This window comes from Mauremys reevesii, linkage group 3 (genome assembly GCF_016161935.1).
Source record: "Mauremys reevesii isolate NIE-2019 linkage group 3, ASM1616193v1, whole genome shotgun sequence".
Lineage (NCBI taxonomy): Eukaryota > Metazoa > Chordata > Testudines > Geoemydidae > Mauremys > Mauremys reevesii.
In genome coordinates this window covers 72,388,755-72,403,761 of record NC_052625.1, presented here as the reverse complement: position 1 = coordinate 72,403,761, position 15,007 = coordinate 72,388,755, and the positions used below count along the sequence as shown (strand labels likewise).

The following is a 15,007-nucleotide window of genomic DNA, read 5'->3' as shown; positions in this document are numbered from 1 at the left end:
TCTAGGTTTCCAAAACCACCTTATTCAACCTTCCCCATCTGTCACCATCTGCTTCTTTTTAGCGTGTACTTTTTGTGTGATCGCATAAGCATTTGAAAAATAACTAACATTCAGATGATTGTCTGCTGGTACATTTGAGGACTGGGCATAATAAAAGTGAACTGCCAAAACGTACTTAACACTTTTAATTTTGCTGGGTCTTGAGAGTGAGCTACATTTGATTTCCAAACTGTTTTACAGTTGGAAAGTTGATCAGGTATTGCTAACTCAACAGCAAAAGCCGAGACTCTAAATAGCACCCATTAAAAAATTTATCTTCCGTGAAGCCAGGCCAAATACAGATCTATGGTCCCAAGAGTTTACACATTTGACCTGATTGAATTTTACCTTGCACTGATGTTAGAAGGATGTGGTGGGGAGCTGGAAAGAGCCTATTTTGAACCCAGGGTAGACACAATCTAGGTCCTCCTTATATTCCCAGTGAGCAAGAAAACACAGAAGTCTAATACTGACAGTGGTGCAAGAAATCTCATGGGGAACTAGGAGGGGCAGAAGAGAAGAGGCAGAGCTCTGCCTGTTTCTTACCAGCCAATGGAGATGAGTAATATGGAAGTAGTATTTGGAAACACAACACAACTTTTTAAGAGTGTAGCAGATGCCTCCACCAAGCACAAAGCATTTGGAAGCTGCCAGGAATGCACCACGTTGGGATGGAGAAGATATGGGTTTCCAGAACTCTGTCTGTACCCATCAGCTAGGGCATATCCAGATAATGAGGATAAGCATACATTCCTGCTTGTAAATTCACTTGATATTACATTAATGGAAAATGAACACAAAAGAGATACAAACATAGACAAAGCAAGTTACACTTTTTGCAAGCAAAAAATGTTCTTCAGTATTCACACAGCTCTACCACTAACAGTCTTTGTTGCCATTTCTAGACCTTTAATATATCTGATATACATTGTACATAACTGTTTATATCTGCATATGTTTTTGTTGACTTTTTCACCTTGCCGGGGTTTCAGGTATGCTTTTCATGCTCTACCTCACCCACTACAGACCTCTCAGGCTGTCAAGTGAAAGCATTGTGAGCTCACAGGTACACTCATGCCAACATCCACAATTCTGAGATGCTGCATTCCTTCACTCTTTTTTTGGAAATCAATAGACGTGGAGAGCATCTCACAGAAGAACTAAGCATCCCGCAGAAACAGGACTTATCATGGCTTCCCAATGATAACAAGTGGGAGTCTAGATGCACTGCCAGAGATATTGCCTGTTGCCCTCTACAACAGCATGAGCATGCTCACAGCCAGTGCTGCAGAGCCAAACTGGCCCCAAATTCAGTAAATGTTTCAGGTACAATCATTTTACAGATTTTGAAAATCCAATAAAATAATTTTACAGTTAACAATTCCAGGTCTAGAGTATTTCTTACAGCGAAGCAACCAGACTTGGACACATACTGCAAAGAAGGGCACATTATTATTCACTATGATATAATTTATTTTTCTATCCCTCATAAATGCAACCAAATATCCTATTTGCTTTATTTTTAAAATATTTGTTATGTTGAGGAAAAATAATGTTTGTGTGTCACTCATCTTCTGTTTTCAAACAGCAATTCCTGTCAGCATGCTAAAAAGAATTTTTTGTATACAGTCTACCATGGTATCCCTCCAGCTCTTACTTTTACCACACTGCAATCGAAAGTATAAACCCAAGGTTCTTTGCACATTATTTTTCCCAACAGTTAGCACCATTACTATTCTGAAGGCTCCTTGTTAACTAATACACGTAAACCTTAAATTCAAAAACTATTTTCCCAAAATTTGTCCCCTCTTCCTCAAATTCATTTATCTTCCAATAGTTCCAGGGCTGAACGTTATTTACTATATTACTTATACAGTGCCAAAAATTTGCATAGCATTTTACAAAACAAATCAAGATTGCAAGATCATTGAGGCCATGACTCAATGTAAGTTAAGTTAAAAAGAACAGGAGTTGATCACAAAAGCAGAAGGAAGTTGGGGTGAATACAGCCGATGTCTTCTGGGTTACATGGGTTTTTATTATGAAATATATATAAACCTACGGTTGATTTAAAAAACTTGTAACAAGTGACTTTTGAGAAAAAGTCTTAAAGGAGGATAGGATTAAGGAATGACAACGTGTTATGAAATAAGTTCTGGGTGTAGAAGGAAATATGAAAGGTGGCACAAAGAGGACAGTCAGACAAGGAGCTTGGACTGAACAAAGAGGGCACCAGGGAGCAAAAGAAAACATGACCAGATGTAAGAAAAATTTAAGTTTTAGATGTGCTCAAAAGTGAAAATTAGGAGCCTGAATTTCAGAAGGGAAAGCAACAGAGACAATGAGAGGAGTCTGAACTGGGTTGAACTTGGACAGTGATGAGTGAAGCAGATGATTTTCACAGCAGAGTTTTGAATAGATGATTGATGTTTATCATAGTGGTCAGTGGAAAGAAGGTTGCTGTAGTTAAAGCATGAGATAATGAAGGCTTGTATAAGGGTTTTGTGCTGTGAACAGTGAAGAATAGGTGGATTTAAAAATACTGTAGCAATGAAACCAACAAAATTTAATGATCATTGCAGGAGGAGAGGAGGGGATTAAAATGATACCAAAACTCCTAATCTGTGGGGTTGTCAACACTTATAGTGAAATTCAATGAGGGTGTAGAAGCAAATCTAGCTTGCAAGGAAGTCTGCACATGCAGCAAAGCAATCAGAAGTTGGGGGTGGGTGGAATGAATCAGTCTGACAGATAAGGGGGCAAAGGAGCTGGGAAGAAAGGATGGAATTTTAGATGGAAATTGTGAATTGAATGGAAGAGAGCAAAGAAAGAGAAGGAATGAGAGGCAGGGAGACAAGTAAGAAATGTCAATGGATTAGAGGTAACAGAAGGAATATGAGCCAGAGATGGGGCAAGTGAGCAATACAGAGAAGGAGATAAGATAAGAGAGAATTCAGCAGAAGGCAGATCAGTGAGAGAGTAGTTCTTGTCAATGATATGGTCAAGGGAATGGCTTGTGTCTTGAGAAGAGAAATTGATCAAAGGCAGGAAGTCAGATGAGGGGGGTAATTAAGAGGAAATGTGGGTCATGAGTGCCATTAACATGAAGTTCTAAGTTCCCAAGGTGCAGAGGCTGGATGACTTTTCACTTATACAATGTTTAAAAGGCACACTGAAATTTAGTCCAATGTCATACGAGTTAAAAGCAGTTTCAGATATTATACCTGCATCTGAATTTTCCTGTCATTCAACACATTTTTTTCCAATCACATTTACTGATGTTCTAAAAGGCTTATTTATTTATTTATTTATTTAATTTGTGAAAGGCTTACATAAACACAGGAAACTAACTAACTACATATGAGAAAGAGTGCAATCTCAGTAGGATTCCATGACCACGCAAATGACAACTCCCCTGAACTGATTCCCCAACTTTGTCTTAAATTATCACTGTGGTTTACAGATAACTTGCAATAGATGAAATAAGAGGAAAGATTACTAGAGTACCACTAGCAGATTCAAGTCCAACAGTTTGCAAAATCAATAATTTTTTTTAAAAATGTATAACATGGCTGTACAGAAAAGGAAGAAAAGTTTCATTCTGTCCACCATACTGCATTTGCACACTGAATAACTGTTCTGGATGATCAATACCCCGATCAATCCAAGCTGTCTCCATTTGAAAACAGAGGAGAGATTTTCTTTCTGTGAGGAATTTGCTGTTCACTTTGTTGATAAATTTACTCTGATTTGGACAGAGATGTCTGCATCCCTGGGTACAGGGCAATGTCTTGAAGGAACAAACAAAACATTTTCTTTCACTGAATTTTGACCATTGACACTCAAAGTTCTGGAAGTGTTGAAAACACTTTGAGTCACTACTTGTGCACGAGGCCATGTCCCTCTTGGCTGGTAAAGGCTAACAAAGAGATAATATGCCTGTTGGTGTTAAAAAAAAAATCTGTCAGATTCTTTGGTTCAACGTTTGGTGGCCTCAAAGAGACACTGGTAAGGCCTCTATTCAACAAATAACGACACAAAACTTTGCCAGTTACACAATCTCCCTCCTTCTTTTTGAGTAGTCAAACAGGTATGCTATCTGCAGTCTTCAGATTTCGTTGATCTCAGTCAGTCTTGTTTTAAAACAGGTTATGAGATAGACACCAGTGGGGGCTTTGATCACAGATGTCTTCCCATCCATGGATGAAGACAATGTACCTCATGTTGATTTTAAGATGACTAGTACCTTCAATACTGCTGGGCATGAGGTGGTACTGAGCTTTCTTTTGTGGTTCCTACCAGGAGTGGATAGAATTGTTCTTAAGTGGTTTGCTAATTTTTATATACAAGGACTCTCACTATGATTTAGGGCAACCGTTCATCCAATTCTAGGACACTCTCATGCAGATTTCTACACAGTTCTACTGTTTACCTTCTTGTTAAGATAAAACTTGAAAACCAACCTGTGATGATGAGCAACTATGGAGAGACTTCATGAGCACCAATGAAGTTGCAACATGAATCACAGAATATCAGGGTTGGAAGGGACCTCAGGAGGTCATCTAGTCCAACCCCCTGCTCAAAGCAGGGCCAATCCCCAGACAGGGATCTGGGGCAAAAATCTAAGTGGCCCCCCCAAGGATTGAACTCACAACCCTGGGTTTAGCAGACCAATGCTCAAACCACTGAGCTATCCCTCTCCCCATGGTCTCAATTGTGGCCTTTTGTCTACAAAGATTAGGGTCCACAAAAGGAAAGTCAAGTACTTCATCCTGCATCTTCTGGGTGAAGCCAGAATTTAGCAGCCAGAAATATACCCCTTTAATTGTAATTGCAGATGCAATGGATTGTCATATCAAGACTGCAGACTTAGCCTCAAGGGATTGCTTTGTTAAGTCCAGACCTTTCTGAACCAAAGCCTTGAATATTTGTTAGTCAGTCACTGGCAGCATATCAATCACTGACAGCATCTCATCCCATAGATTTAATCCTATTTAGCCACCACAGCTTAATAGTTAGTTATGCAAATAGCCAAAACAACTAAAAAGTACAATTTCCTGCCAAAATGGTCCAGTCTCCTGGACATCCTATCAGAGAATGAAGGATGAAAGGTCTTGTCAGCTCTTTGGTCTTTAACAAGTGAAACCATCAAGGAGCCTACCTGCTTTTCACAGTTGCAGGGTCTATGCTATGCAGTATGCTATCTCACAGAGGTAAATTCTTGAAGTATGTGTTTTACACCTTACTGCCTTTTGTAAACAACTGATGATCTGCGGAAAACTGATAACATTCTTGTGACCCAAAGACCTCGATACCAACTGGCAGAGGGCACAGGTTTACATAAGAATACAGGGTGTCCTGGGTTCACCACAAATGTCATGCAAGGTCTCTAAAGAACGCCTGTGGCACACTGCATCATAATCACTGTGAGAGGTATGTAAACACAATATGTGAGGTGTTATATACACATGATGAAAATAATATTCTCTAGGCCTTGTAGTTAAAAAGACAGGTCACTCAAGGCACGCTGTGTGCCTTGAGACAAAATTCTACAGACAGGAGATGAGACACACTTATCTATATTGTGTGTCTTCCAATAGAAGTCTATCAGCATACTGAATCAAATGCTAATGAAGAGCTTGCTTGCTGAGACTTCATAAGAAAATTAAAAGGAAGAGGTAAACAGAAGACAGGGAGGACAGCCCTGTTTTCAGGTGAAGATCAAAGTTCTGGTCTGCTATATCTGGGAGTGCAGAGAGATGTTCTGGTATCCTTCAGTCTGTAAAGACAGGCTGCCAGCAGGTTAGATCTTATAAAAGGGAGATCTCAGCCATCTTGGTTGAAAATGCTGGGGAAAGGACTTGGGGTAAGCGATTTTGTATGAGACCAGGAAGTCCTTGGGAGTTATGTTTAAGCTTTAGAAAGAGTATTATAATTGTGTTTTGTATGTAACCATTTGTTTCCAATATTCTCTCTTACTACCATTTGAATCTCTGATCTTTCAAAATATATTTATAGTGAAAACAAGAATAAGTGTATCTAAATACTGGGCATTAAGTGGAGTGGTGATCCTGAGTTAAAGCTAATAAGCTGGTATGTACTATTCCTTTGGGAGTAGCAAATCTGAAAGTTCTGCATGTGTTCTGTGGAACAGGGGCTGGGCTCTCAAGAGGGATGCTCAGAGGACTTGGGGGTTTGTGTATCATTAACCAGTACAAAGTGAGCAGGGCCTGCAGAAACCTGGAAGCTAGGGCTTGAGCTGCGGGAGGCTAGTGGAGTCAAGGAGTTGATCCACAGCAAGCACAGACAATAAAAATAAAATAAATAAAAAATAAATAATTGGAGATATACCAATCTCCTAGAACTGGAAGGGACCTTAAAAAGTCATTGAGTCCAGCCCCCTGCCTTCACTAGCAGGACCAATTTTTGCCCCCGATCCCTAAGTGGACCCCTCAGGGATTGAACTCACAACCCTGGGTTTAGCAGGCCAATGCTCAAACCACTGAGCTATCCCTTCCCCTGTACACTAAGGGCACATGGTTGTGAGGTGCCTCACAACCCGGGGTACCCCTGGAAAAAATCATAGCTCTGTTTTTAGCCATGCCAGAATGTGGAAAGAAAGAACTTTTTTTTTTTGGTTCTTTTCTCAGAAACATAAAAAGGTCTGTATTTCTTAATCCTACTACACATTTTTCACACTGTAGGATCCTACTACACATTTTTCAGTTCAAGTCAATCCTTCTTCTGTGATACCATAATCATCGTCTGGTGAAGATTAAGCAGTGAAAGCAGCTAGGCGCCAAAGAAACAGAAGCCTGATTTCCCTGCAAATGTATCTAGGAATGAAAAATTAGCAATATTCTATATACCTAAAATGGGGATTACTGTGGAAACTAGTAATGTTTCTCAAAACAGAAGAAAAATTTAGGTATGACCACTATACATGTAATAAAGAAAGGATGCTGTTTTCAATTCTTGTATTGTAGATTATACTGGAGTTTTATTATATTTCAGACGATTTAGCTATATTTATAAACACCCAAATTTCATAAATTTGAAAATATGATTATTGGTAGATAAGGTTTCCCAACAGAAATAGTACAGTAATAGTAACAATAATCCAACCTATTGTCCATTCTTCACAACAGTTTTGATCACCCAAATAATATACACTACAATTCAATGAAAGATAAAACATTTTATATTGTACAGAAAAAAGTATTCTAAATCATACCTCAGGAGCTAGGTATTCTGGTGTACCACAGAATGTTTTCATAGTAGCTGCATCTGTGATTCCTTCTTTGCAAAGTCCAAAATCTGTAATTTTTATGTGGCCATCTTTATCCAACATTAGATTTTCTAACTGCATATTAGAAAGAACACACACAATTAGTCCTTAAGTGTTTCTTAACAGGCTAATATACTACATGTCATCGAAAAAAACTTAACTAAGCTATATCTGCAAGGTAACAAATTGCACTGTAGTTTACTACTGTGTCATCAAGGAAGTGACTGTAGGCTCCACCAATAAACACCGTAAGAGTTTGCTCAATATACTTCTTTCCCACAGAACGAAAGCAAAAAACACTTTCTAAAAATTTCTAAGACTCACATAATTTTCAGAGGACCTATTGCAATCATCACAGAATTGTTTGTTCGGCAAAATTTTATGGTTCTTTATCTGTGCGTTACCTGCAGCTCAGGCTCATGGAAATGACCCTCAGTTGCTACATTTTATTACATTTATTTATTACATTTTATTTACATTCTATTTTCAAATATTTAAGGAACCAGAATGAAAACAGGTACAATTTTTACTAGGAATTAACCCGGAGTAATGAATAACACTAGTTCTCCAAAAACTTCTTCTGTGTGCATAGAATTTGTTTGGACATTAAAAATAATTCAACAGATATATACAGCAAACAAGCAAAACATTGTTCTAAACTACTTTTCTAAATAGGAAACCTTAAATTTTCTCAGTAGAAAATGTGTTCTGAAAATGCTGATTCAACACTGGTGAACTACATGAATTCAAGTCAAATAATGAATCTCTAGCATTTTCCAAAGAGATATTAATTAGGACCCCATGTATTCTGTGATTCCACAACTACAGAAGAATGTGCATTAGAATTTTAGCTTTCTTTTTTTCTTTTTTAATGTGTTTCTAGTCCTTGAGGTCTAATGTGTAGCATTTTAACTAAACACAACCTTCTCCCCCCCACACACACACATACACAAACTCTGTTTTTCTCAAAATGGTGTAACTTTATAATTACTTTGAGTTTGTCCCAATAGTCTTTGCAGAAACAAAAATTTGATTACTTGTGTTGGGTTTTTTTTACCTTGAGATCACGGTACACAATCTTCCCGGAATGCAGATAGTCCAAAGCAGAGACAATTTCTGCACCATAGAAGCGTGTGCGGTCCTCAGAGAACACCCGCTCTCTCGACAAATGGAAAAACAGCTGCAGGGTAAACAGCAGGGACAGGATTGTAATAATTACTGATTTAGTGGGGGAAATTAACACAAACATAAAACACCTCTCATCACCATATTGTGATGATAGATAGTGTACTCTCAGTGGACACTCAGCACTCTTAGACAGCAGCTGGCTTATCTTTTCCAGGTTTCCAAGGGGGGAACGCGAGCTGTTAAATCAGCGTTTTAATCAATATACCAATCTTGTTTAAGGCATTCTGCTTGCTACCCATTTAACCTTCCGTTACCAGAGGAAAAAAGTATGCAACACCATCATCCTGTACTTTCCCCTCCATCTCCTCCTCCCAAATTTTATTTTTTAGCTGTTGAGACATATCATTTAGACACCTGAACACGGATATTACTGTAAGATTTTTTTCTTTCTATTAATTGCCTGACTTACCTCTGAACTGAGAAAGTGTCTAGTCCTTAGCTGCATACTCACCAAACAAGTGAAGTATGACATTATGCAACCACAACATATTACAGTCTTTTACAAAAATGCCAGATAGTTATTTTATGGTTTGTAAAAGCAAACTTATAAATAGTGGTACAATTTTGGTACATAAACTATACATTTACTCGATTTTATACTCTTCTTCTGTCCCCCTTTCAGCACTTCATAATTAAAATTTTACTCTGTAGACATTTCTTAAACTGAAAGTATTTAGTGAAAAAATTAGTCATTAAATGATGCACATTATAAAACGCAAAGAAAATGTGTAGCATGAATCTGAAGTTCTGTAGCTGTATAAGCCTCTTATGAATACAAAATTATAAAATAACCCCTCCAAAAAAAACTTATAGCAGAGTTAAACTGCAGACTATGACTATTCATTCCATTCACTAGATATACCCCTTTTCTACTTTAGAGATGTTGGCAGATTCTTTAAACACAACTAATCTTCAAAAGCCATTCGTTTCCATCTACAGGCTAGTTTTCTATTCTATATAAGACAGCTCATGTGGCTTGATATATACAGGCACCCTATTTTCTCCCCATAAATTATATTAAAAATACTAACAAGGAATAATGAACAACAGTCCTAAAAATATGGAAAACTTCACTGTTTGGAAACCATGTACTGGGCAAGAAAATCTACAGTAAAACTACATAGTGTTTTCATGCAGTGCTAAAAGAGAAGAAATAATTCCAAAACATAGGTCAAACAGAAAAGAAACACATGATAATAGATTTAACTTATATATTACCAAAAGGCAGCTAAAAAAAGTTTTAAATATTAAACATTAATACAGTGTTGGATATGAAAATTAAATTATTTTTTAAATGTTTTTGCAATTATTTCAAGCTTGTAGATACTGCAACATATAAATTATACTTTAAGCATCAATACAAACATTTTGGTCAACAACTGCCCTGCAATTATACTTGAACATCATTTTTATTTTTTAGTTTCAACCTGAAAAAATGCACTGTATTAAGCCAGTATAGTAGTCTATATTTGTTGGTCCAGGTGCCTCATGGAAAATTTAGAAAATAGAATTAGGTACAATTTTGAGTCACAAGCATTATCTCATTTTCTGTGTAATCGCAACCATCCTGTAAAAAAAATTATATACATTTGCATGAACACTGAAACTTTGTTTCCTAAGTATCTAATATGCTCCTGCTGCTTATTTCCTGCCTCACATAGCAATCTCCTTCTATGACATCACAATTACTGGCAGTGGGGAAAACGATATTAGAAATTGATAATCCTGGCACATCAGATACGGAATAAACAAAGAATTTATGAGCTAAGGAACTGAGTCTGTTTTCATACAATGTCCCTAATATTATAAAACAAGGGAGGAAACATGTATACAGTATTAGAGTAGTTTCTAAACAGAATTATTTATCAAAGGTTTCCATGCAGTGTTCACCAAATGCAGGTTAAAACTGAAATTTTCTAAAATAGTGTTAAAATATAAAAGTGAGAAACACTTAAGTATTATGTCCTAGTCATGATCTTCTTGTTTCACAGAAATGGAAACCAAGAATCATTCATCTTAAAAAAATTTTAAATACTCAAAGTAATATAAAATAATGTGATTTTATTTATTTTGCTTTATAAATCTACTAACTAGACACTCTGCAAATTTAACAAATATATACTCCATAAAAACTATGTAGCCCTCTCCTCTGGCATCTGGAAGAATGGTGAAAGAGAAGGAGATGTCTGGATGCCCCCGTATGAATGGCTGTGTACAAGACAGAGTTACAAATTTTCCATCTTCAGACTGTCCCAGAAGCTTAGCAGTAAAACTCCTCAGAACATTCTGGAACCTCAGGGGTCCAGCAATTACAGAGCAGACAACAAAAATAGGTATACTATGATTCTCAATGCACTGAAAATAGAAAAGTTACTGATTTGAGCAAGCAGGAGTTGATAATCTATCTTGACAAAGTTTTTGATTATTTAGGGTTTGGTTTGATTTTTTTAAATCCCTTTATTGTAATTCTCATTCAAAATATCAAATCCATGGCCAAATTAATAGGGCTAGAAACTACTTGCAATAGGCCCATGGTTGCCACAGAAGATATGAGATCCCAAGTGAAGCTAATTCCAGTATCAGGTCTGACAAGAGCTCTCAGTACACTCAGGTAGCAGTTCTAACAACTAGCAGCCTAGTCTGCACCAAAAGGTCCCATATTCATTTTATCCAAGGATGCATAAGGTAGACACACTTAAGTTAATCCATCTTTAAGAATCTTCTTGACCTGAGATTAGATAGAAAAAGACCAGTCATACCTTCTCTCTGGTACTTTCTAGACTCACAAAGGATCAAATATCCAACCAGACACAGTCGAGCCAATAAAGGATCACTCAGACAGGCTTCAGAAATAAATGCAAGGTCTGCCATCCTCCTTCATGATTAAATCGGGTCTTATTAGCTATCAATTACGCTTTAAGCAATAGAAGCTTGTAGTTAAAACCACTGTTTGCCATTGACCCACACCCCTAAAAGAAGGCCTCAGAAAAAATTAAGTGGTCAGCAGGTCAGGTAACAAGTGTCAACCACCTGGTCTACCAGTAAAAAAAGAATTTCCCCCCTACATAGTGTCATTATTTATTTGTACAACTGTAGAGCTTAGAAGCCCCAGACATAAACCAGGACCCCACTGTGACAGGTGCTGAACAAAGAACAAAAACACAGTTCCTGCCCCAAAGAGTTTACAATCTATGTATAAGACAAGAAACAATAGATGGATACAAACAGATGGGTGAGTAAAAAGGAACAAAACTATATTGTTCACCAAGGTAGGCAGTGGTCTCAGCACACCAGCAGCCTAACTGTTGTCAAGTTTGCCTCTCTTACCCCCTCGCTAGTCAATTCAGGGATTCAAGATTTTCGTCTATATAATGTTAAAATTCAGGCGTACATCTCCTTTTTCCATCCAAAAGCACAGTTAATTGTATACTAATTTATAATATAAATAAGATACAAGAGAATCAATCAATCTTTTGGAAATAGGTACCTTAAACTAGACACTTATTCAGCAACTGACTGGCAGATTTTCTTGAAAATCCTTTAAAATGAGTCTTTTTTATAACCTAATTGAAATATATCAATTCACCTGACCAAAAAAATAGGGCAGGCCTTCTGGCTGAATAGTTGTCACCGCATTCTTCCTTCTTCCATAACGCTAGATGGGTGGATAATTCAAAATGAATAATTTGCCTAACATCATCATCTTTGTAATTGTCTGTGAGGTAACAGTGATTTTTAGCAGATTATTTTATTAATCTCTGAATGACTTCTGCAGATAGTTCTTGGTTTGTACCTTGTCCCTAAGCACTCTGTTACAAATATTCAAAATATGGATGATTTTGATCATTTACATAATACTGGAAACAAATGTATGTTTCTGTGCCCTGAAGGGATGAATTTAGTTAAGAACTGGATTTCCGGTGCAAATATGTTAATTTTTTGCCAATATTCTGCAAAATACATTTAAAATTGGAAAGGTAGGTAACATTCCTATAGTATCAGAGGGGTAGCCGTGTTAGTCTGGTTCTGTAGAAGCAGCAAAGAATCCTGTGGCACCTTATAGACTAACAGATGTTTTGCAGCATGAGCTTTCGTGGGTGAATACCCACTTCTTCGGATGCAAGCAGTGGAAATTTCCAGGGGCAGGTGTGTATATATAAGCAAGCAAGAAGCAAGCTAGAGATAACGAGGTTAGATCAATCAGGGAGGATGGGGCCCTGTTCCAGCAGCTGAGGTGTGAAAACCAAGGGAGGAGAAACTGGTTCTGTAATTGGCAAGCCATTCACAGTCTTTGTTTAGTCCTAAACTGATGGTGTTAAATTTGCAGATGAACTGGAGCTCAGCAGTTTCTCTTTGGAGCCTGGTCCTAAAGTTTTTTTGCTGTAGGATGGCCACCTTAAAATCTGCTATTGTGTGGCCAGGGAGGTTGAAGTGTTCTCCTACAGGTTTTTGTATATTGCCATTCCTAATGTCTGATTTGTGTCCATTTATCCTTTTCCTTAGAGACTGTCCAGTTTGGCCGATGTACATAGCAGAGGGGCATTGCTGGCATATGATGGCATATATTACATTGGTGGACATGCAGGTGAATGAACCGGTGATGGTGTGGCTGATCTGGTTAGGTCCTGTGATGGTGTTGCTGGTGTAGATATGTGGGCAGAGTTGGCATCGAGGTTTGTTGCATGGGTTGGTTCCTGAGCTAGAGTTACTATGGTGCGGTGTGCAGTTGCTGGTGAGAATATGCTTCAGGTTGGCAGGTTGTCTGTGGGCGAGGACTGGCCTGCCACCCAAGGCCTGTGAAAGTGAAAGATCATTGTCCAGGATGGGTTGTAGATCCCTGATGATGCGTTGGAGGGGTTTGAGCTGGGGACTGTATGTGATGGCCAGTGGAGTCCTGTTGGTTTCTTTCTTGGGCTTGTCTTGCAGTAGGAGGCTTCTGGGTACACATCTGGCTCTGTTGATCTGTTTCCTTATTTCCTCGTGTGGGTACTGTAGTCTTGAGAATGCTTGGTGGAGATTTTCTAAGTGTTGGTCTCTGTCTGCGGGGTTAGAGCAGATAAGGTTGTACCTCAGTGCTTGGCTATAGACAATGGATCTTGTGGTGTGCCCGGGATGGAAGCTGGAGGCATGAAGGTAGGCATAGCGGTCGGTAGGTTTTCGGTATAGGGTGGTGTTAATGTGACCACCACTTATTTGCACCGTGGTGTCTAGGAAGTGGACCTCCCGTGTAGATAGGTCCAGGCTGAGGTTGATGGAGGGGTGGAAGCTGTTGAAATCATGGTGGAATTTTTCCAGAGTCTCCTTCCCATGGGTCCAGATGATGAAGATGTCATCAATGTAGCGTAGGTAGAGAAGGGGCGTGAGTGGACGGGAGCTGAGGAAGCGTTGTTCCAGGTCGGCCATAAAAATATTGGCATATTGTGGGGCCATGCGGGTGCCCATAGCGGTGCCACTGATCTGGAGATATATATTGTCATTAAATTTGAAATAGTTGTGTGTGAGGATAAAGGCACAGAGCTCAGCAACCAGTTGTGCTGTGGCATCATCAGGGATACTGTTCCTGACTGCTTGTATTCCATCAGTGTGTGGGATGTTAGTGTAGAGAGCCTCTACATCCATGGTGGCTAGGATGGTGTTTTCTGGAAAGTCACCAATGCATTGTAGTTTCCTCAGGAAATCAGTGGTGTCACGGAGATAGCTGGGAGTGCTGGTAACATAGGGTCTGAGTAGAGAGTCCACATATCCAGACAGTCCTTCAGTGCGAGTTCCAATGCCAGAGATGATGGGGCGTCCAGGATTTCCGGGTTTGTGGATCTTGGGTAGTAGATAGAATAACCCTGGTCGGGGTCCTAAGGGTATGTTGATTTGTTCCGGTGTTAGTGTAGGGAGTGTCCTGAGTAGATGGTGCAGTTTCTTAGTTTATTCCTCAGTGGGATCTGAGGGAAGTAGCCTGTAAAATTTGGTATTGGAGAGTTGTCTGGCGGCCTCCTTTTGGTAGTCAGACCTGTTCATGATGACAACAGCACCTCCTTTATCAGCCTCTTTGATTATAATGTCAGGATGGTTTCTGAGGCTGTGGATGGCATTGCGTTCTGCACGACTTAGGTTGTGAGGCAAGCGATGTTGTTTTTCCACAATTCAACCTCCCTGGCCACACAATAGCAGATTTTAAGGTGGCCATCCTACAGCAAAAAAACTTTAGGACCAGGCTCCAAAGAGAAACTGCTGAGCTCCAGTTCATCTGCAAATTTAACACCATCAGTTTAGGACTAAACAAAGACTGTGAATGGCTTGCCAATTACAGAACCAGTTTCTCCTCCCTTGGTTTTCACACCTCAGCTGCTGGAACAGGGCCCCATCCTCCCTGATTGATCTAACCTCGTTATCTCTAGCTTGCTTCTTGCTTGCTTATATATACACACCTGCCCCTGGAAATTTCCACTGCTTGCATCCGAAGAAGTGGGTATTCACCCACGAAAGCTCATTCCTATA

General features: G+C 38.9%; 1 protein-coding gene across 11 annotated transcripts in view; it reads right to left on the bottom strand.

The window, feature by feature from the left end:
* The window catches only part of AKT3 (AKT serine/threonine kinase 3), a 285,284-nt gene that overhangs the window by 70,568 nt on the left and 199,709 nt on the right, over positions 1-15,007 (bottom strand). For all 11 annotated transcript variants that reach the window (XM_039530509.1, XM_039530513.1, XM_039530512.1 and 8 more), the window contains 2 exons: positions 8,385-8,507; positions 7,274-7,402 (listed from right to left, as the gene is read on the bottom strand). In XM_039530509.1, the coding sequence (XP_039386443.1) occupies positions 7,274-7,402; positions 8,385-8,507 (252 nt within the window). The remainder of the gene's footprint in view (positions 1-7,273; positions 7,403-8,384; positions 8,508-15,007) is intronic.